The sequence below is a fragment of the Pezoporus occidentalis genome, unplaced genomic scaffold (assembly GCF_034315485.1).
Source record: "Pezoporus occidentalis ecotype Australia unplaced genomic scaffold, CSIRO_AGI_Poc_V1 ctg40, whole genome shotgun sequence".
In the NCBI taxonomy this organism is placed as follows: Eukaryota; Metazoa; Chordata; class Aves; order Psittaciformes; family Psittacidae; genus Pezoporus; species Pezoporus occidentalis.
Genome location: NW_026915725.1, coordinates 1,758,950 through 1,782,608, shown reverse-complemented (window position 1 = coordinate 1,782,608; position 23,659 = coordinate 1,758,950). Strand labels below are relative to the sequence as shown.

Below are 23,659 nucleotides of genomic sequence, written 5' to 3'. Positions count from 1 at the left end.
GAACAGTGAGAAGATACCAGTTCAGGGAGATTTAAAAAAATAAAGTATGTTACTATTCATAGGCGCAAAAATATTAGAAGTTGTTCATCTTCGAGGAGTCATTAACCCTTAAAACAGAGGTTTGCAGGGAGAATGAGTAAATTCTTGTGAGTGAGCATGAGTTGTTTAAACAGGAATTTACTATCATATTTTTTGATGGCCCATTTATATCTTATAGTAGACCATTCTGGCAGTTGCTACAGGCAAAGTAGATGTTTAAATGTTGATAAACTGGAAAAGAAGCTGTTTATCCAAAAGTGCATTAAATTAAATGCCATTTAACTTACATCCTTTGCATTTAAAACACGTGTTGTGTTAAAAAGTCTAGGTTATTTGATAGTGCTGAATATGTGTATAGTAAATGCTGCTACTTACTAAAATTCAGTCGTTAGAATAGCAAGATAGCTCTACAGGATGTTTTTTCTCCAAAAGCATTTCAGGAGTGTACTGTGATTCTCTTCTGCCTGAACACAACTTTTTCCTCTTCTTCTAATGTGGCATAAAGCCACATTAGTGAGAAAAGGTGATAGCAGAACTGATCAGAAAATGGGATCACACTTACAGCTTGTGGCTTGCAGTTCAAGACTCAGGTGTAATGGCAACATGTAGGTTATTTGGTATTGTTCCCATCAGAAAACCACTTTACTGTTTGATATGTTGAAGTATGGATGGACTCCCTGTGCATTAGGAAAAAATGGTCATGCTCTGTAAAGTCATGGACAGTGGGAGACTTCATCAGAATGCACTGAGAATTGTATAAGAAAAGTGGACTTTGCAGATGTATAAGGCCAAAGTTGCATTTTCCTTTGTTAAAGATGTTGAATGTTCTGAAGAGGCAGAAAAAGATGAATGCAAATGACCAGTATAGGGTGGAGGAAAGGTAAACTGTACTTTGGCTTCTGTTGGAGGAACTGTTTGTAGAAAATGAGATGCAGGCTCCTGGATAATAGTTGTCAAGCAGTATCACAGCTGGCAGTGCTTCAGAGCTTTCCTTTTTCCTTTAGCTTCAAGCTGTAGAAAATTTGAGTTAACCTTATCTTTGGAAGATGGAAGTATTCACTGGTGTGTATCTTCCACCTGGGAGGAGAGCAGAGTACAGAAGAGTTCTGCTGGTTTTTGCATCATGCCCTTCCAGGATATATACTCTGCTGTTTTGGGTGGACTTTGAGGTAAAGTCTGGCAGTGATACTTTCACTTGATTCTAGGGAAGCCATTGGGAAACTCCTGTTTGCTTTCTTTTCCCAGTGAGATAGAAAAATTTCTAATGAAATGTTTCTCTCATAGGGTAATGTAGAAATAAATGTTTTTTTTTTCCCCTGTCTCTGACCCTCTTTTTGATTACTGTACAGGCTTCACGCAGGGTTTGACTATAAAATACGAAGTCACTGAAAATCTTTCTCCAGAATAGTGTGCCAGTTAGTTCATAGTGCCAGTCTTCTGTGGCACAGCCTAGGGTCAGACAAGAACACAAACGGTTACACAGCCAGGTTCTAGTTTGTGTCTGTATGAAGTATCTTTTCAGTGATGTGAATATTAAAGGTATCCCTAGGAAAGGGAAGACACATGCAAGTCATTCTTTAATAGCATTGCTGTGAGAAGTGGGTACCAGTTCATCAATATGATGTATCCTGCTTGGGATTACTTCCAGTTAATTGCAGTAGAGGGAATGACATGAAACCTCAGTGAAGCTGTAAGGAAGAAAGCTGGTGATGAAATTTGATGCCTCAGTGCACAGTCCCTGGAGAAACAAAGGGATTGCTTTGCTTCTGCTGAATCTGGGGAGTGAGATGCTAGCACAGGGCCCTGGATGTACCCAGACCTGGAGCTGTGGACCAGGCTGCTAGGGAGAGCAGGCTGGTGTTTGCCTCCTTTGCTGGTCAAGGCCTGTCCCAAGCTGAAGCCAAGGCTGACAGAGGGGCCTGCTAGGGCTGGGAGTTGCTTCTGACCTTGCACCTTCTTTACCTCCCCTACCATGCTACTACCTCTGACTCTCCCAGTATTCACAGGAAAACAATGTAAAACAATGCCTGTCTGTGTTCAGGCTGATAAAATAGCCATTTCTTTCCCAACTGTTGTACAGCAGACCCTCCCTGCTCTTCCTGGGTGGTGGAGAGATGCAGGTTATCTGGGAAATCAATCTGGAAACGGAGTTTGGCCTTCACATGCTACCCTGCATTTTGTTCTGCCTGACCCTCCCTCCTGGTGCTCCATGTCCCAGCCTGCCCTATGTCACTAGAGTGCCAACCTGGCCTGTGCCCTGGGAACCCTGCTCTGCTCCATGCCACTGGAGTGCTGGTCTGCCCCATGCTGCCCGTTACAGGAAGGGATGGTGGGGCAGGCTGTTCCGCCTTCCTTCCATTAGGAGCACAATGAGAAGTAGAGAATACAGTGTTGAGAACCAAAAAACGTACAACTGTCATGACAGTGTCGGCATCCCTGATGGACCCCAGCCTGGCACAAGATGAAGAAAGTGTTCGTTGTCTCTCTCTGGAGCAGAGGTTGCTCCAGCCTTTCACAGGGAAGCCAAAGTGGAAGGAGTCAGCGTCCATACCCCGTGTGATGGGTGGCAGGACTGAGCCCCTAGCCCTTCAGACACATCAGCCCCAAGCACAGCCCTGCTGCCAGGCTGGCTGTGTCCCTGCCTGCCAGTGCTGGAGCACGCTGCCTCCCACCGCCATCAGTCAGACTACCAGGTCTTCCAAAATCAGGTCATTTGATTTAATGCCTAAAAGGCACCTCCTTTTCAGACACCTGTTTTTGAGATGTTTGGTGCTGATGGCCATAACGAGCCTGGGTATTACAGTGAAATGACTGCAGGAAAATCCTGCCTTGTCTTTTAACAGAGTAACTCCAGAGCACATGCAGATTCTTCACATTCTTAATGCTTTTACCACATGAAAAATAATGTGCTCTGTGCAATTGATTCCAGTATTTCATTCGTTTTTCATCATCTCCTATCTCTGGAACATCCCTCTCCCTCTTAACAACATATTTTCCTAGATTTCATGGCAAAGGACAAGATCAGCTTTGTGTTACCATAATCTCTTTTGAAGCAGAAAATTGTTTCCAGATTATCGAATGTGGGATGGAAAAAACATCATATTTATGAATTAGTAAAACAGATAGACTTCCAATTGAGATTATTTCCAGGAAGGTTTTGTGGTGATTATCTGGGAAAAAAAAAAAAGTTTCATTATTAAGTGTCAAAAATGCTGCATTAGAGTTTGTTAGAATATATTTATCCCAGGCTTTTAGTACCTGTTTTGTTCCAAAGCTTACTGTAGCCTGAACCAGTTTCTTATTTTAAAGCTTATGACAGTGGAAATTCTGTAACGTATTTCTTGGTTTGAAATGAATTAGGTCAGATTCACTAGTCTTCTCACCACCGTTCAAAATACCTTTCAACATGAAGACAGAAAAGTGAGATGCTCCCGCTGTATCAAATTGCAGTAAGAGCATGTCTGCTGGCTGGGAACTGACTGAGCACTCATTTCTTCCCTCCTTGTGTCTGTTAGCATCTCATTACTTGTTTTGCTGCCCTGTTTTCACAATGCCAGAGTGTCTTGGTGTCTCTCCTGGCTATGGTGTCTCTGCACTATCCCAGCAAAGCTCTGTTTCAATCTCATGTGAATGAAATAATTAGCCTTGGTAATCTGGTTGACTGCAAGATGGGCTGGTTACTCTCTTTGTACCATGTCAGCTTGCTTTTGCCTGGTATTGGTACCTACTGTTGAGTTTACATGGCCCTTACTGATTGGCATTCAACTGGAGATGGGTAGCCAGAGTTCAGCTGCTACCATGTGCCCAGGATGCTGCAGTGGTGATGGATGGCTCCTGCAGCAGGCTGAGTCTGGGGCTGCATGTGTCTGTCCCATCTTCTTCCATGCATCATTGCTGCTGGTCTTAGTCACTTGCTTTTTGAGAAGTTTTGTTCTGAGTCATCTTCCAAATTCACAGCCCACTGTTAGGATTTGCTTTTGTATGTCTCCCCAGTCACTTAACCGCTGGCATATAGGGGTGTATTTTCAGAAGGTCCTGTCTGATCTCCCATATTGATGTGTGGCTGTGTGTCATTGTGTGAGCTTAAGGCTATTTTGGAGGCCATTGAGGAAGTCACGTGGTACTTGACTAATATATGCATTTATGTAAACAGATAAACACACAAATGTTAGCCTTCATATCCAAAATAGACCTTGTTGTTTTCGTGACCTTTGGCACCTATGGAAAACACTGACCATACCTATTACAGTTCTTCATTCTCTCCCTTTTATGAATTTTTCAGGATATGTGCATGAAAGCAATCTGTTTTATGATAATGTTGCTGTACAGTCTGCATTTGGTGTCCTGTGCCTGTCTGTCACATTGCTGTCCTTTCCAAGGCAGACAGTTGTGATGTCAGGTGCAAAGGATTTGGCCTCAGAAGTAGTCAGCATGGGCAGATTAAATGCTTTGCAGACAAAAATCCTGGGTTTGGGGAAAGTAAAAATAGTAACAAGAAGAAGTGTTAAAGTCTTTAATCCTGAAACCTTATATACAGGCAGAATTATTTTCCTGGTGTATGCAAAAGCGAAAATACATGCAATGCAGAAAAAGATTATTTTCACTAGTTCCAAGAGGCGTTAACTCATTGTTTTAGATGCCTGTCTTGTGAGATCGTTAGAAGTTTATTACTTGGGTGGTTGTTTGTTTTGTTCTTTTTTAACGAAGCAGATGTCTTTTTTTGTTGTCTGTTACCATGCAAAAGCTGTCCAAACTAAGATGCGGTAAGCTGCTGCAACAAGGTATATGCAAACTGGTACCCGTGGGCCTTTGCACAAACTCTGTAGTGTCTTTCCAATCCTGTGGTAATCGTTCACCTAGAAAAACAAGTCTGAAAGCAAATATACCTGGCTTTAACAAACGATTCTCTTGTCTTACAGAGAGAGGATACAAGCCATGGAGAAACAGATTGCCAGTTTAACTGGTCTTGTTCAGTCTGCGCTTTTTAAAGGGCCAAATACAAGTAATAGCAAAGATGCTTCTAGGTAAAAAAAGAATTCATTAAATCTGTTTCTCTGTAATTATTTTAGTAATCAATCAACAAAATAATATTTGACTGTAATAGTAAAAAAATCCTTAATGCTCATTTTTAAATATCTTCATCATCCCCATGAGAATGCTAGGCAGAGAGGAAGAATATGCCAAATGATAGATGGAGATTAACTGCATTACTCTTGTTTGTGTTAAAACGAATCAATGTAGCTACATCTCTGTGCTTTCTACTGCTTATACTGCATTCCTTGCTTAACTTGTATTAAAAGCTGATTGTAAAAAAAAAAAAAAAAAAAGCAACTGACAAGCTACTGGTGATTTAAATCAAAAATATATATGCTAGACAAGGCCATTTAATTTGCTGATTATAAACTTCAATACGGTTTTATTGTTAGTATGTTAAAATTATCATTTTTCTTTTTATTACTTAGTGAGAAGATTATGATGAAAATTGTGTCCAGCAAGAGCAGCACTGACACTGCAGGTAAGATAATTCACTTCTAACTTACAAATTCTGCCTCTCTAACATTACTAGCATCCCTTATAGAAATGTGAAATTTACTTAAATTCCCATTGCTCTAGTGTCAGAACTGAAGCTGAAGTTCAGGATATGGGAGTTGATCACATCTTTGTTAAGAGAGGAATTTCTGACAGGTTGAGGTGGTCTGTGGAATGAATTTCACACCTGCACTGGATGGTTTAAATGAGGTACAGAGTCTCTGCATATAGTGAATTTTCCAGTGACTCATCCCATCTATAGTGTGTATCTGTCATTAACATAAGCAGATGTATCCAGATTGCTGTGGACAGCTAAATATTTCATTCCTATTCTGGTCATCTGAACTTTTCTAAGAAGTTCTGTCAGTAGGGTGCTACGGATGTAATGACATTAAGTAATTTAGCAGTCAGCAAGATAGCACTTTCTCTAATTAAGCCGTATTGATCTGTTGCTAATTGTTAGCCTGTGCCTAAACTTTTTTGAGCAAGCATCAATTATGAAGCCAATATGAGTTGGTCTTATTTTAGATTCCCTCTTGGAGAGCTGTTAAGTGTTTAAAAGATGGAGTTAAGGCTGTTGTGAAAAAAGATCTCCATGTGATTGGAGCTCTTTGTGTATGGGCTGCTGCTGGAGATGTCTGCAGGGTGTGTGTATGTTTGTATGCCTTCTTTTCACCCTTTGCCATGCACTGTATGCAAATAAAGGCAGTTCCCTACTTCCTGGCAATGCTGTTCCCACAGGGAGGTCTGTGCGCTGGCAGGTAGTAAATCACACGCATTTGTTAGCAAACCTATTATGCTCTTAACTAGCTTTTCGGTTGGAGCTGTTAGTTCACGTTCGGGATTCCTGTTTATCTGGAATTGCAGTATGTCCTCCTAACCGACAGAAATCAAACCAGACCTGGAAACTATCAAGCATATACAAGAGAGAAAGCGCTAAAATCCTGGTACTGGAACTTTTCTCCCAAGCCACTCTCTGGTCCTGTTCCAGCTCTTCCCTTCCTGCTGGCCCCTGGATGGAGAGAGCAATATTTAAGGCTGTGAAGAAAGAAGTTGTAATTCATCAGTTTCTGACAACTTACTGAGAAGTCCATCATTTTTCAAAACAGCTGCAAAATGCTCTTAGACTTCCCCTATTTCAGTGTCATTATACACTAAGAATTTATGGTATTCCCTACTCACGTGGGTCTTATACAAGGCACCTATCAAACCATCAAAACCTGCACACACAATGCCTTGTGTTCCTCTTTGTACTGTATTGCTGTTTGGCCTTTCTGTTTGCATTGTGTTTGTACTAATTCAGATATATACTTTGTGGGGAACACTGAGTTGAAGGTTCTGATCTAAGAGTGCCCTGCTGTGAGTTTGGACCAGATGACTTCCAGCTGTCTCTTTCAACCTGAGTTATCCAGTGATTTGCCTGCACAAAGCAAAGGTGGGAATTCCACGGTGTGGAAGTCATGCCCAGCCCATCAGCACAGAATGCTGGTTCATCTGACCAGCAACCATTTCTTGCCACTGTTGTTAAAGATTCCTCACTCACTACCTTACCGTATGACTGAACACACGTCCCCGAAATGGCAAAATTACAGCTAACAGCTGCATGTCCAAGCATGGGGGGTGGAGAGTGGGGCATGTAATTTACTGTCAGACAGCAGATCAGCATCTGTCACGTACTGACAGAGACATTTACTTTGTCACATGACCATGCCCATATCCAGCATGTGAGTAAGGATACCAGCATTCAGGTTATGCAACAGATGCCTTTCTGATCACTTGGGTGATGAGGGTAGGGCAGTGGGGGCAAGCAATACAGCCACTCATCTGCAAGGATACCTATCAGTGCTAGGAAGTATACTTGTAACTCCTGCATCTGTAACCCTAAATCCAGTCTTCCCAGCATGACTCAGCCACCAGATTAAACTGCCTTTAAATTAAGTTAAAGGGAAACAAGGTGTGATGCTGACCCTAATACACTACAGCATTGTAACGCACATTGGCTATTACCAAGGACTGCTGCATAATAGAATAGCCCTGTATAAATAGAATATTTTGCTTTTGCACTTGCTTTTGAATTTAATAAGTCGATGCAGTCCCTGATTACTTGAAAATTAGGCAATCTGCCAGAATATACTACATAATGTTTCTGCTTTAAACGTGTCAGCAGCATCTAAAAACGCTCCTGCCGACTGCTGTTTTGTTCTTCAGTTCACCCCAATCCTTATTAAGTATAGCTATTTAGACTGTTGACTCTTGTAGTACACAATTGCACTTGACAACTGTGCACTTACAACTGAGATACCAGTTTTAGCAATTTCAAAGTCTATTTGAAAGAAAAAGTAGTACAAAATGTTGATTGAGCAGTCCTTTCTAGAGCACTGGTAAGCAGAAACGTGAATAGCTTCCCATCCTGAACAATAAAACATCTGTGCAGGATAAAATTGGCTCATCGATGTTGAACCAACATTGTATTTTATAGTATGTGTTCCAATGATAGGAGACAAAAAATAGGGAACTAGCTCACTTTGGAAGGGAAAGAAACCAACATTTCTACATCCTAGATAACTTTATATAGCTAGATTGTGAATACTCTGGTTTTCATATAAACCGAATTGTTGTATTTAACATGTTTTTGCTTTGCTAGTCTGTCGTGGATTCTTCAGCCTCAGATATTAAAGAGCCTAAATAAAAATGCTTTTTCACTGCAGAAAAAGAGCCTTTAACAATAGTGCTTGTCTGCATTTCTTATGTTTTATTGCTTTAGGCTCAGTTCTTTCATGGGGGGTAGGTTCAAAGAGCAGTAAGCTTTCAAAGACTGGCTGTGTCTCTTCTACTAATGTTAGGATAAATCCCATGACTGAATCCTTATAACCTTCTTCAGTTCATCAAAAGTGAATGGCTTTTCACACAAGGGACTCTTCACATAAGGATGGCATGTGACTCTAAACCCAAACCGTTCTAGAAAGAGTCTCCTTGAGATTACTAACAAATATGCTGGGAAATGCTCAGTCTCTTTTCTGTCATATATTTGTTCATCAAGTGGTGAGATTGATAGATTAATCCTGGATTCATTGATTAAAATAAGATCTGTTGTATCATGGATTACCAAAAAAAAAAAAAAAGAGCAATAGTTCTTTGCTAGGTGATGCCTGGTTGGAAGAGGAAGAAGGGAATTTCAGTACTTCCTGAAAAGGCATCAAGGAGTATGTCTTTCTGCAGTCACACCATAAGTACAAACCCAGAGAGAGAGATGGTAGCTGGGAGAAGTATTACACATGTAGGGCCCAGATTTGATTCCTTGGTCGTTACGAGGTGTCTTGCCATCTCTGTATACCTGTGTGCTTTTTTCACATGCATGACTCTTGCTGTGATGATCTGTAAATTAAAAACATTGTCCATGCCTACTTGCTTATCTCAGATTCAAAGACAGATCACGCCAGTCTTTGAACTCTGCCAGTGTTTGCAGGTAAAACATGATCCTGATTCCATTCTGAATCAATGAGCTGAAGTTCCACAGTAATATATATGTGTAATATTTTAGTCTTTTAAGGGTGCTTTAGTGCCTGGCCATCACAGATTGTTAATGATGGAATTGCAACATTAACATTGCATTTACCTGTTTGTTTAGTGAATTCTAACTGGAAGGAAAGAGAACTAAATAACTGTCAGGTGTTTTACCCAAATGATGCTTGAAAATGTTGTTCTTTGATGAAGATATGAGTAATTTGTGAAGAAACATTGCTGGGTATCTTTAGATGGCCTTTTTTCTAGCCTGCTCAAAATAAAACCTCAACATTTTAGAAAGAAAAATAAAACGTGGAAAATAGAAGGAGAGCAGTCTTTGCAACCATAGCAAAGGTCAAGTGTCAGGGAGTGAAAGTTGTGTTGCATACCTTCCTGAGCCTGGACAAATAGTAAACCATTTCCCTTTTTGCACATCAGTTCTATTTGTGCTTTAGAAATGTCAGTTTAGTTCATTAGCCTTTGTAAAAGGAAAAAGAAAAGTTAACATTTGTTTTTTGTCCAGAGTATTAGGGAGTTATGGAGGGTTTCTGCATTCAAGCCACCATACCTAGCTCCAGCAAGGGTTTATTTAAAAACCTGAGAGCCAGTACTGTTTCTTCAGTCCATCTGGCCGTACATCTACTCACAAAGCTACAGTCTGTGACTATTTCCAAAAGCGAGCAATACTCCCTAGATGAAACAACCCCTCATTCAGCTGCCCTTTTATTCCTTTTTGATGAAAATATGTATCTGAGAAATCAGCTGCTGATCCTTACTGCGCTCCCATGCTCACTCGGTAACTGTGGTGGTGTTTCACACCCTTAAGAGTCCCATGTCATGCTTCACAGGCTCTGAGCACACTCTGCAGCAGGGACTCTGTGGCAGCAGAGAGTACGTAATGGTGAGAAGAGGTGGCCAAGGCAGCAGAAGAGGAGGAAAGCTGCTTTGTAAGGAGTCAGAGACATTTATTGCTTACAGAAGCAGATCACAGTCTATCTACACTAAGAGGAAAGCAGGCACCCCTTCCTGAGAAAATATGTGAATTGACTGGGGTCCAGCATGGGGGAAGAGAATGTCAGGGTCTGATTCATGCCTTGGCTGCATCATCACAGGGTCGGGGGCTGAGGTTTTGGAGCTTTTGCTTGAGGCAAAAAATAGCAGAAAGGTAGATGTGCTTTCAAAAATAGTCTAGATTTGTGGCTGGAGATCAGAACTCTTGGAGGCTTATCCACATTTTTCAGACTATCTGGGGGTTTCTGTCTGTAGGGTTTATGAACTAAATATCCTTTTCTTAAAAAAAAAATGAAAAAAATAGTGCACGTGGGAGGGAAATAGATGCTTGACTGTAGGAAAAACTGCATTGTACATGTAGACAGACAAGTATTAGCATATATTAGACTGAAGCATGGAGTGGGTACAGAATGGCAGTGAACAAGGACTGTTTATTTCTTGAGCGTTGCTTTCTGTTAGGCAGCTCTTTGAAAGTCAAGAGAGCATTGAATCACACTGGAGTATAGCAAAAATGTGCAGCAGCTTGCTCAGCACTCAAATGAAAAGTGCCGTTGTTGAAGCACCGAGTAGATCTAGCTGGAGCAAGTTTGGGTAAGGTATAGCATTACAACAGCCAGCACCAGCTTTAGAACAGCTTTTTGTTTGAGCGAGTCCCTGGAAGCCTATGGCATGGCACCCCATATATAGAATGGGTGCAGCCAGAGGAGCCTGTGCTTTTACTGACAGCAGTTACAAACGTAGGTAAAGCAAGAAACATGATTCTTCAGAAACCTCTTGGCCCATTTTTAAATAAAAACAGTCAGGTGTAACTTCCATCCTTTGAAAATGCTTCCCCCAGATGAATTTTGCAAAGGCTATATTTGAGGCATCCACACCTAATGGCAAAGGAATAACAATGTGTTTTTATGCTGAGCTGTATTTATGGGCATATGTGGAGGTTTTGCTGGTTAAAAAGACAACTAGTGATGAGAGGGCAGGGATAAAACTTACCCCTCATGGGTTCATATTCATTCCAGCCAGAAAAATGTGTCATGCCCTTTGGAGCACTGAAAATTTGCCTTCAGCAGGCAAAGGCAAGCTCGCAACACTAGTTTCTGTTTGATTTTGTTGAACTTGATAGAATGAGCGCTTGTGAGAACAAACGATAACCAAGATTCCTGTGGAGATCCCCCGATGACTTATATTCTGTTTCCTCAGATTTTTTGTTTTATTCATAGAGCAGGAAGGAAATGAAGTGTGAATGACATAAGCATAGAACAGAATCATAGAATCATGTAGGCTTGAAAAGACCTTTAAGATCATGAAGTCCAACCATAAACATAACACTACCAAGTCCACCAATAAACCATGGCCTTAAGTACCACATCTACACATCTTTTAAATACCTCCAGGGATGGTGACTAAACCGATTCCGTGAGCAGCCTGTTCCAATGCCAGATAACCCTTTTGAGGAAGAAATTTTTCCTAATATCCAGTCTAAACCTTCCCTGGCACAACTGGAGACCATTTCCTCTTGTCCTATCACTTGTTACTTGGGAGAAGAGACTGACACTCTCCTCACTACCTCCCCTTTTAGGTAGTTGTGGAGAGCAATAAGGTCTCCCTTGAGCCTCCTGTTCTCCAGACTACACAACCCCACTTCTCTCAGCCACTTCTCATAAGACTTGCGCTCCAGACTCTTCATCAGCTTTGTTGCTCTTCTTTGGACATGCTCCAGCACGTCAAGGTCTTTCTTGCAATGAGGGGCTGATAATGCAGTAGTTCATGGAGTGGCAGCTGTCTGAACCCAAGGGACAAGATGGATCTGGTACTGTGATCAACATAGTCCTGGACCTAGAAAATGAAGTGTGTCCTACCAACAGTCTGTCATTTTCCCTGTTGGTGGTAGGAAAGGGAAGGAACACATACAGGTGTGTAAGTGCAAATTGCTAGAAGAAGCTGTAACATGACTGTCAACTGATTAGCTGGAATTTGCTTGTACTCTGTGAATAAAGCTTCTTCCCAGTTAGTTGAGACTGAAAAGAACAACCTTGACATTGATGAGGGGAACAGAATTATTTAATGAAGAAAGTCTTGTGAGCATACTGATGGTTACTCTCAGAGTATGGCTGAGCTCACTTCCTTGTGTTATGCTGTATTCCTTTGTGAACACAGTCTTGAATAAATGTCAGGCTAAAGGGAATAGGTGGAGGAAACACGGCTGGAGAGCAGTTCTCTGCCACACCATTGTTACTTTTCTCTTCTGGTTTTACACAGTAGCAGTTGGAGACGCCTGATAGAAGTCACACAATTGTAATTCAAGCAGCAAAGCAAGATTCTCTATAGAAAACTTTCCCCCACACTTGGCAATTGACTGAATATCTCTTCAGTGATAATTAATCAACAAATACACAGTTCAGGACTCCTGGGAATGTGCATCAACTAGGTCTTGGATGCCTCCTGAGAAGACAACCTTGAAGCTACTTTCAGCACCAATTTGATTTGCTGCTGTTTTCTGTAATCTGCAGTTATAGTTTATTATCCCATCTCCACTACATGTGTTAGGAAGCAGTCCTGTGGTAATGCAGTACTCAGGTATGGCTGAGGCTCCAGCACAGACTCACTCTGACATTTTAGAGTCTTCCCTCAAAACATAATGGATAAGGAGGTGCCAGTCCCCTTTTAGTACTGAACATTGGCAACTATAATTTACTTTTCTCGCCCATCTACGTGAAATACATGTGAGTTCAATAGGCAGAGGACAGATCATGTTTGCACCTTCTCTGCTGGTGAGCTCAACTTGTGCTGCTGCTTATTGTAGGTGCTGCTAACATATCTGGTGGGAAGAATGCATTGGCAACTCTGGAATCTGCTGTCATCCATCACTCTGCTGGAGCCCCATCAATGCAAGTCAGCCTTCATGGGATGAAACGCAACGTGTCAGATCTGCGGCTGCAGCTACATCAGATGAAGCAGCTACAGGTATGCTTATCAGGGTAATTGTCAGCAAATGCCCTTTTCCTCCCTTCTCTCTCCCTCTCCTCTGCTCCCCCATATGTACGAGTGATTCTTAATAGCAGAATTCTAAGCAAAGAGAAGACCCGCATATTACAGACACAAAAGTGTATTCTGCTATAGCATACACCACTTACATAGTCCTAAAAGGATGAGAATTAGTTCAGTTTAACTACTGATATTGATAAAAAAAATCTTACTTTCTGGCTTTGCTTGATGACTCTAGACATTAAACAGTATTTATATTACAATAATAGCAAGTCTGTGATTACAGTTTGGACACTGCAATGTTATGTGCTGTATAAACATGTTGGAAGAGCCATGTTCTGCTCCATACTGTTTACTATTGAGACAGTTTTAAAGTTCCTGAATAAACAGCTTTGATGTCAGGAAACCCAAATGTAGCTAAGGATCAGTAGATATGCATTAAGGCAGAGCTTGAGCCCTGTATTTACAGAATCCAGAAGAATAGCCAACTTAAGCAGCAAGGAAAAAAGATATTTCAAAAGTTGCTGCCAAGGTTTTATATATTTGAATATAAGTAAGGTTGTGCCTTACTTGTATTCAGATTTTACCAGTATCTTCCTAATACACATCAACCTTTCAAAATCTGCAAGAAACAATAAGAGCAATGGTGAGTTAACCAAAATGTTCTGCTGACACATACCATCATGCTGCAAATGTAAATATATGCTGTTCATGTTAGACACTGTGAAAATAAGCATATGCAGCTGTACAGGTCTTCAGCCCTTCACTTAATTGGAAATTGAATAGCTCAGAAGATGCAGAAGGAGGTAAAGCAATTTCTTGTAAGACAAAGTGGACAGCAGGGGAAACTTTAATACTCTGCCAGTACTTCTTGCCTGGAAAGTGACATCACATGTTTGGTATTGTAGGGCTGCAGCTACAAAACCAGGTGGTTTTGAAGATGGGAGTGGTACTGCGTGAATCTCCTTTGATTTGCTGATTAGTTTTCTAACAGAATAATGATAATACACATCAGAATTCAGAGCACATTTTGCCATTGCTTCTTTAACTAAAGGAAATCAAACTATGAGCCACTTACAGGGCAAGGGAGCAGAAGGGTGAGGTAAACATCAGAGTAAAGAAAACGTGGCCAAGACTGAAGATGCTATGACAAGGTCCTGCTCTCAGTTTTCTGGCAATGAAGAGGTGTCTAAAGGCATTTAGAGCAAACAGTTGTGTCAGCGAGGTGACCTATGCCTGTGATACAACACCCATGTGTTTACATTTTCAGCTTATAATGAGTATGTTGCTATAGCAAATGCATCTTTTAAAAGCTGTTCTCTGCAGTGCTGCCTACGTGCCGGCCATCATGGTCCCCATCTAATTGCAAGACTCTGGTTTGGGATCTCTGCCCTGGCACTTTATGTGTAAGTGCATATTCTTACGCATTTGTGCTGCAAACCACTGCAGCCCCTCTGTCCTTCTGTAACCCCGTGTGCCAAATGCAGAGGTATCTCAGACACCTGGCCACCAGCTGTGCTTCCACAGCATGTGGCTTCCTAAAGTGGGATGGAGGTCACAGTGCTGGGCTGGAGGCAGTGCACATCGTTCTCACAGGGCCCGCTCACCAGGGAGGTGACATTTCCCCAGCTGCAAGTTGGCTCCAGGCCCTGCCTGGGATGGTGACCTTGCTTTTGATCAGATACAGCATTATAGCACACAGGAGTGAAAAAACTTGTACCATCTATGTAAATCAATGCTGCCAAGGAAGTATTGAGAAGGAAAAAAGGATGTATCCCGAGTGTGTTAATTAACTCTGGCTGGCTTCCCTTATTTCAGAAATGATGGCGAATTTAGTGCAATGTGGCAGTAGGAAGCGGGCAGATTTGTGATAATCGGATGGAAGAACCTGTAGCTCAAGGGAAACCTTAGTATATTACATATAAATTACATTCCTGAGAGTGAGTTTTTGTCATGGCTTTCCTGAAATGGTGGAATTATTTTGAAAAGAGCTCCCAGTTTGTAGTGCAGTAAGTGAAACAGCTGGTATTTTAAACTGAAGAGTGAGGAGATATCACACGTCTAATGAAAAGATTTTGTGCTGTCTTTTTGGAAAATAATTTGAAGTAAAAGAGAAAAGTATTTTTCTGTTTTTCTGGGTTGTTTGCATACTATGTGTGACTACTTCATATTTTTCACTGTTTCTACTGGGTTGGCAGTCAGTTTGTTCCTGTTTGTGTGAATTTTTCATACACTGACAGACTAAAAGAAACACTTTCGAAGAACTCAGAGATGATTGCACAGGCAAAAAGTTTGCAAGATAAGTAAGAAACAAGAACAGGGCATAAAACTATATATTTAACACTTTCTGTGGTTCAATTTTCACTTGATGTTACCACTTTAAGTTCTTACTCATTTGCTTAATAGAATCAGAGAAACACATGGTGGAAAACACCCGTTCATTCCTATAGCCTTTGTCTGTTCTAGCAAAACCTGGCTTTGAACCATATGCAGCAGCAATTGATCCAGATGTATTGATTCACATACCAGTTGAATGTGTATGTTACCAGATGCAACCAAACAGTTAAGACTGTTTTATTCTGTGGTTGGATTTTCACCAGGGATTCTTAAAGATGTTTGCATTGTGGCTGTTGTTAGAGGTTAGATATGCTTCTAGCTACTTCACTAGCATCTTCCTTAAGTACTTGCATTTTCAGAGATACTCAAGAAAGAATAGTTTCATGGTGCCATGGAGTTTTTCTCATTGCCAGAGATAAGCTATCACCCAGCCTATGTTCTGACTGCATTTGTTGTTGGTAAGACAGGAGTCCATGATGAGTTCAGTGGGGTTGTTCATTCTGCACTCCCAGACAATGAGAACTCTTAGTGGCAGGTTTGAACCAAAGCTTAGAGCTCATGTTTATGGTATAGATCATTAGCTTATATGTATGTTGGATGCTATTTTTGTTTATTCCTTCCTTTCCTTAATTGAACACATTTTAAGGGAAAGCAGTTAGACGTGATTAAGGTTCAGCATTTGGAATGTGTATATGTGCATGCTTTTTCTTCACTTAATGTATTATTTGCAGGGAAATGAGTGCTATGAAAAGGATGGAAAATATAATAACAATACTGTCATGAATGGTATATGATATTCGGTCTCCCAGGTGTAACTTTGAATTAGAAATTCAAATGTGTTTTGAGCTGTATTATAGAATTGGTGAGACTTCATTTAATCTGTGTATGGTAACAAATTTAGGAATTAGATAAACAGATTCTACAGACATCCTGAGCTGCAGGCAGTCAGTCCCTGTTTGTGGCTGTGTGCTGTAGTGTGTGGGGAGGTGGGTGGCCCAGAAGCCTCTCCCAGCAGGACAGGTCCTGCTCCCACTGGACAGGTCATACTTGTTTCCTAATGAGAAGCGAGACTGTGAACTAATATTTGATTTCCCAGTTTCAGGTCTCATGAATAATAACTGGTTCAAAGTCATCTAAACTGGTTCAGATTATTCTTGAAGTGGGTGCCAGAGGCAGTGCTGGGGTACTTGTGAGAGAGCAGTAATAGCTAATGGCCAAAGCAGTAGACGAAGAAGAGGGACAAGGTAGGTATCTGGAGGAATTGGTGAGGCTGGGAGTGAGAGCCAAGGGTTATGAATGTAGAGGAGGATGCTAGAAATCTAAAAAAGCATGTGATATTTCTGTTTGATTGCTGCTAGCAGTTACAAGTCAAGTTAATTCTAATTAGCAGAAATTGACATTTGGTGGTAACAGGAAAGCCTGCATTGCTTTTCCTTACTTTTGGGCGCTTGATTTTGGAACTTGACTGTTTCAATGAAGTTTCTTTTTAAGTATGAGGGTCTAAGATTGTTTATTTGGCTTGTTTTTAAGCAAAGTTACAGTACAAAAAGTTCTACTCTGTGGAACCAGAATAACTTTGGCAGGTCCATAAAAGTTCTTCCACTTGTGGTGCTAGAATAAGTGGTAGAGGTGGTCTGAAGGCCAAATGGGGTATGCCCTTTTCCAGGGGGTGTGAGATCTGGTACTGCTGGCAGAAGAAAGGTAAGAATCAGGTTCAATTACAGAATGTGGAGGTTAATGTGCTATAGCTGCCAGAGACTGCCTCCTGTTCCTCAGCCAGCTCTTCCCCTCTGCTCCTGCCTTATGTTTGCCCTGCCTTATGTTGTCCTTTGGCTGGTGATTCTGCCCTGCTTAAACCCACAATTACTCCTCTGGTTCCTTCTCTTCTCTCTCTGTAACCATCTGTACCTCTTCCTTCTCATCTTCTTCTGTCCCTGTTCCCCAAGCATGAACAAAACCAGGTTTTCCAGAATTAGCCAAGTGTTGCATGAATTTTCATAGAAATGGCAAAAACATCTCTTTGATTCCAAGATGAGTCATTTCCCAGACTTCAGGAGCTCACTCCAGACATTGAGGTTTGGGAGTCCTCATCATACAAGCTTTCTGAAATATTGCAGAGCTTTATTTTTATTCCCTAACCTTGTAATCAGAAATGGATGAACTTTTGTGACTGGAACGTTCTAATACTGTTCAAGCACTGCATAAATGGAAGTGACAAGCCCCTTAGCTGTAGATGTCACTACAATAAATACAGATCCCCTATATACCTTCATAATAGGGTGAAAAGAATTGTACTTGCAATTGCCTAACCTCAGATACTCACGTATACTTAATTTTGGTATTACTGGGTGTCACTGTTACTAGCTGAGGAACATAAAGACTTACATTCTGGACATCTGAGACTTAAGTCTGGCTCCTTCTCACTGACCTTCTCACTGACCTCAGATCAGTTGTTTCACATATCCCAAGTCACTTCCCTGTGTCAAATTTCCCACTTTTTAAAGAGCTGTGAATTAACTGTATGACTGAAGTGTTACATGCTCATTCACTCGTTCATTCATTCATTTATGAATTCCTTCCTGAAAATATGGTGTAGTGAAAGAGATGCATGTCTCAGCTGTGCTGGCCCTGCTGTAAGAGGTTTTAATTTATCAAATCGAAACATTAATCCCGTAGCGGGGAAAAATACACATATGCACTGTCTTCAAAAGAATCCAGTCTGGTATAAAGCAGCTGACAGTGTTTATAAATCTGTGCTGTTTCAAATGTTTTCCATCTTATTTTTTTTCCCTAACAGCTAATGCTTATCTTCAGCAGAGTTTTGAGCTAACACTTTCTGCTTGTTGCAGCTCAGCCCCACTCCTACACTTCAGTGAAGTGTCACCCTCCCTCTCATTGCACGTGTGTCACTGGAGAAGGCAGAGTCAGACACAAGGACTGAACAGTTGGGAGGGGAGAGTTGAGCTTGTTCCTCCAATTCCCACACTGATTGGAGAGAATGGCCTGGACAAAGGCTTTTTTCCTTTTTTTTTTTTTTCTCTGAATCCCATGAATTCTCTTAAATCAACTTAAAAAGAAGTCACTTTGCATTATACTGTCTTGTAGGTAACCCATTTTTGTGATTCTTCCTGTTAGGCAGTGGTTTTACTTTGCTTGTTACATGTGGTTTGGCTGTTAAGCCTGGATGTTCAGAAGACAGCTGACAGTTCAATTGCTAGTTTTAAAACTGGAACTTCATCTCCCAGTTGACACAGGTGTTTTAAAAAACTTACAGCATGAGATGGCTGCTGGGCTGACAGAGTTGTGTTGCCTGTATCCTAAAGCTGTGACTAGATGGAGCCCTGTTTATCACACTTTGGTTTGTGTGAGTGGGGGGCATAGCTTCTCTAGGGCTTCCCACAAAAGCATACAGTCTGGTTCGTTTTCTTAGCTGTGTTTTGTTCTGCAAACAATATCAGTAAGAAAATCAATGCTTTAGGTACTTAATATAAGGCTAAGTTAAGGAAGAAGGTGTGACTTTTACAGTTCTCAGGAAAATGACCGTATTATGAAGAGGGATTTTTGGTGGGTACAGGAGGTTTTATGTATTGCAGATGAGGTGTATGTCTGTACTAAATTACACCGGATGGCACAATCCTTCCTCTGCCACTTGAGAGACTGAAAAATTCCATTCTGACAACAGCAGTGTGTTCCAGCCTTGACATTAATGTGTGGGATTATCCACTAGGCACGTATGGGCAGTGCGATGCATAGGCTTGCGAGATACACACAGAGTGGAAGTCAGGTTTCCGGCATTCTCCTAAGTCATGATTAATTCTTGATTCTTGCTGGACCGAGCAGACTAAAGGCCCACAAACCTTGCAGAAGTTACGTACCTAAGGTGGTGTACTGATCCAAGCATCTTTTGTTGATCAGTTTGCAACTTGAAGTTAGATATATACATTAGAAGGTAGACATATACATTAGAAGTTAATCAGATTTAGGCTTTTCTCACCTCCAACACTGCCCCACGGAATAATGTTTGTAGGTAAAGAGGGAAATGAGAAGGTAAAAGCTCTCTCTCACACAGTAGGGCTGTGTTTATCCCAAACTATTTCCGTATCTACAATGTATTCTGTTGCCAGGGATGTCAGTCAAGCAGGAAAAACTGAAGTTGATTTCTTTTGTGCAACAGCTGCAGAACCAGGAGATGCTGAGAGCAATGGTGAAGAAAGCAGAGATGGAAATCAATGGCAAAATGATTGAAACTGTGAAGAGGCTTGAAGATCCTGTGCAGCGACAGCGCAACCTGGTGGAACAAGAAAGACAGAAATACCTCAACGAGGAAGAAAAGATAGTAAAGAAGTTATGGTGGGTTGAGAAAACTCTTGCAATTTGTTGCTTTTGCCTGGCTCTGTTTTTCCATAAAGTAGTAACTTTCACCACTGTCTTCAGTGAAACTGCACCCACATATGCTGTTTTTAGATGTGTTTGCTTGCGCTCATGTTGACTGTAAAACTTTGTGTTGTACAATCACTGGTCCTGCCTGGGAGTCCTCCTTAGCACAGCCACTAGGTAAGTCCTACCTCTTGAAACCTCCTCAGAAGTCTCCTGTAAAGGGGGTATAAGGACCATGACCACCTCTGTCTTCTGAAAGCCCCTACTCTAGCTCTCACCTTCAGCTTTATGTATATTATGCTTTAGGGAAGGCGGGAGGAATTTCCTCAAGAACAAATGGCTGCAAAAGAAGGTAATGAGTTTGGCTTTAAGTATGAAAATCAGATTTCATTAGTAAGTACTTTGGCTGTTACAAAGAAGAGGTAGGGGAAGCTCATAAATAGGGGATTTAATTTAGTTGCAGTCAACAGTGCTAGTCTCCATCTAAAATTTACTTACTGGGATTTCCATACACTTAATTTTAGATAAAAATACTTTTCTTTTTATTTGTTGTTTTGTAAAGGCTCTTTATTCCTGTGTATGTCATTTGTAAGACCTTTTCCCAAAAAACTTTGGTCTGCCAAGACTGATGGGATCCAGTTGTTTGTTGTAGTCTATGTTCAGAGTCAGCAGGAGGCAAGACAAAGCTGAAATCAATAAGCAGTTTAACTAGTTCTAACATTCACATTTGGAAGATGCTATATAACTAATTATTTCTCATTACTGAATGTAGTTCACATCTGAAGAATTCCTCCATAATACAGAGAAACTTTCTAGTCAGTTTCTTACTGGAAAAGATGATGGAAGAGTCATAAGGGTACAGCTCTTGACAGCTAAGGAGTGTAAATCTTTCCTGTTGATCAATGTGTTGTCAGATTAACAAGATTTGTAATAAAAATGATGCATCTGTAAAGACAAAGTAGACTGTTACTAAGGGAGTCTGTTTTCTGTGAAGAGAAGTTGAATGTGCAGTAACAGTCCGTGCTAGTGTATATAATCCTCTCATCTAATTTGAAGTCTTAAATAACATTGTGTTATAGTCTTAAGTAATTACCCTCCTGTTCATCATGTTATTCCTGTGTACCTCGTTGCTTAGCTTCTAGATTGTTTGTTCTCTGTGGAAAGAACAATTTGTGTGATGAGTGTTTATAGCATTGCCCTCATAAAATGGATACTGAGTGAGGTCAAGTGCACATGGCAATAGCTGTTACAGCTGTTCATTTAGGATATGACTTTGACTGCAATATGGTTCTGGTTTATCAGTGTTTGGAATTTTTTCTGTTTGCAGAGTTTCTGCTGCTTCTGTGCAGCTTCATTTGTTAATGTTACAGGAAAACATCTTGCTTAGATCATTCATAGGCTGTAAATGTTAGTTCAACCCTTTTGGAGACATGCTAGAAGTAAACATAAAATCACACACACACAAAAAAAAATCATCAGTGGTGTCCAACAAGATTTCTTTGTCATATATTCGCACGTTTTCAGGATCAGAGCCCAGTGTCACATCTGACAACAACTGACAGTATCAGTTCAGCTGCTGATGGCTGTTAATAATGAACAGCATATACCACAAAATTAAACATCAAATGTCGCTGAGAAAGATTAACATTCTATATAGGCACTTTTCATTTAAGCTGATCCCAGTGCAGATATATAAACAAATGCAAAACAACAGGGCAAAAAATGGACCATTGCTTAGAATTTCAACTGTTGTCCTCTTGACCTTTTCTAAATCATGCAACTGAATCAGTAGACTGGCCTCATGCAAGACAGGACAGCCTAAGGATTTCTGCAGTACTTACTAAAGTGTGTTTACTGCTCTGAAGTGATAAATCTCAGCTTTAAAAGTTCTCCTTTCTGCTATTCTGAAGATTATGTCTGGGAAATAAAGAAATAAGAAAATTGGTGGTTTCATGTTGTAAACAGCAGAAGTGTCGGTGTACGTTTCAAAGCAAGTTTTCTGTGGAGCACCATTTGTGATGTTGTCTACAGGAGTGTGCCCATGTGTGTCACAGCTGTAGCAGGATTACAGTTCAGAGATACCTAATGAAATCTAGGTAACACAGTTACACATAGTGTTTATGCACACTTGTAGCCGTGAAATAAACACTCAGAATTAACCGGGTAGAGCTTTTCTCCATCTAGTCGTTTGATTCAGCATTAGAGATGTCCTATAATGCTTTTGGTGTCGTAGATGCTAGCCTTAAAATCTACCTGACCAAGGACAGATGATGATACAACACATTGGCTAATGAAGTATTTATGTTGTGAGGAGCAGGTATGACTACTATATTGTAGATTGTAGATTATTGTAAGCACTTTAATAGAGGGGGGGTTTATAAGCACAGCAATTTAAATTATAGCCACAGCCAATCTGTCTAATTGGATATGATCCATACGAAGTTACAATTTATAGTTTGTTAGGAAAAGTATCAGGCTTTTTTATAAGAGTAACTGTAAAAGGGTAACTCAGTAAAAACAAAACCCTCCTTAGTGTGTTAGAGAGCCACTAGTAGCAGATACCTGGGGAAAGATACAAGAACGTGGCTCAGAGTGCATCTGCTTGCAGCTCAGGGATTTTCCAAATCAGAGATGATATCTTCATATGCAAAACCTCTACATGGATTGTTTACTTTTCATGAACTTATGCATTTTTAAAAATGTATGTAAACTTTGTTGTCTACAGCGTCTAGGCTCAATGAATTCTATAGAGTAATCCTTTTCTTGGGTTGAAAGAGTCTCTTTTTGTTTGTTTTTGAATCTTTCATCTGTCAATCAATCCCCAAACTCTTAAATCATGCGCAGCAGAATATTCACTCTCACCGTGCTGGTCATGATGTTGTAGAAGCTCCCCCACTTATGCCTTTTTCAGACTAAAAAGTCATAGTCTGCTTAGTTACTCCCTTTTGTAGAAGCCTTTCTATAAATTTTGTCATCCTGTTGCCTTTCTCTATGCCCTTTCTAACTCTAGGGCACGTCTGTGAGATGGGGATAGGGAGAGCAGAGCCTGCAACAGCTATATCAGACATGGACACACCATGACTTCATGCAATGGCCTCCCTGTCCTGTTCCACATAAGCTTTCCATTACAAATCCAACATCTCGCTCACAAAGGGTGATTATCAGTTCAAAGTTCATTACTGTGTATAATAACTTAGGGTTTGGGGAGCTTGTTGGTTTTAGGTGGGGTTGGGTTTGGTTTTCTTTCTCCTCATGAGCATTACTTTACTTTTATTAAGAGTTAATTTAATCTTTGGCTTTTTCCTGGTCAATTAGTATCAGATGGTCCATCTGCAGCCTTCTGCAGTCACCTTGCATTTTTATTCTCCTGAATAATGTAATATTCTTTTGAGATTTTTTTACTATACTATTCATCCTTTTTTCTAAATAATTTACAATATGTTGAAAAGCACCAGCCCTAGCACCAATCCCTATGGAACTCACCAGCAAACTACGTTCACTGAGTAAGCAGTTCACTGATCCCTTCCCTTTACTTCCAGTACTTTATCCATGAGAGAATTTTTATCTTGTCACATGGCAACTTTGTTTTCTTGAAAGCTTTTGCTGAGGTACCTTGCTGAAAGCCTTTGGGGCTATAGCTTGTCCCTATGCTGTTGTTGTTTCCTTGTGGATTTGTGAGACTTACTTTTGCTTTACACAAATCACATTAATTACTCCAGAGCACAACATATTTATCCATTGGTCCACTAATTCTTTACTGTGTACTCTTCATTTTGGTATCTATCAATTACACCAGCCTAGATGTCAGTCTCAACAGGGTACAGTTCCCTGGATAGTCCCATCCCCTTTTAAACATGTTTTTGTATCATCCCTGACACTT

At 40.6% G+C, this 23,659-nt stretch overlaps 1 protein-coding gene across 24 annotated transcripts in view; it reads left to right on the top strand.

The window, feature by feature from the left end:
- The window catches only part of KIAA1217 (KIAA1217 ortholog), a 372,954-nt gene that overhangs the window by 324,971 nt on the left and 24,324 nt on the right, over nucleotides 1–23,659 (top strand). For 20 of the 24 annotated variants that reach the window (XM_062633607.1, XM_062633605.1, XM_062633609.1 and 17 more), the window contains 4 exons: nucleotides 4,959–5,063; nucleotides 5,502–5,554; nucleotides 12,884–13,044; nucleotides 19,577–19,752. In XM_062633607.1, coding sequence (XP_062489591.1) covers nucleotides 4,959–5,063; nucleotides 5,502–5,554; nucleotides 12,884–13,044; nucleotides 19,577–19,752 — 495 coding nt within the window. The remainder of the gene's footprint in view (nucleotides 1–4,958; nucleotides 5,064–5,501; nucleotides 5,555–12,883; nucleotides 13,045–19,576; nucleotides 19,753–23,659) is intronic. The other 4 variants (XM_062633602.1, XM_062633611.1, XM_062633624.1 and 1 more) reach the window with 1 other exon arrangement.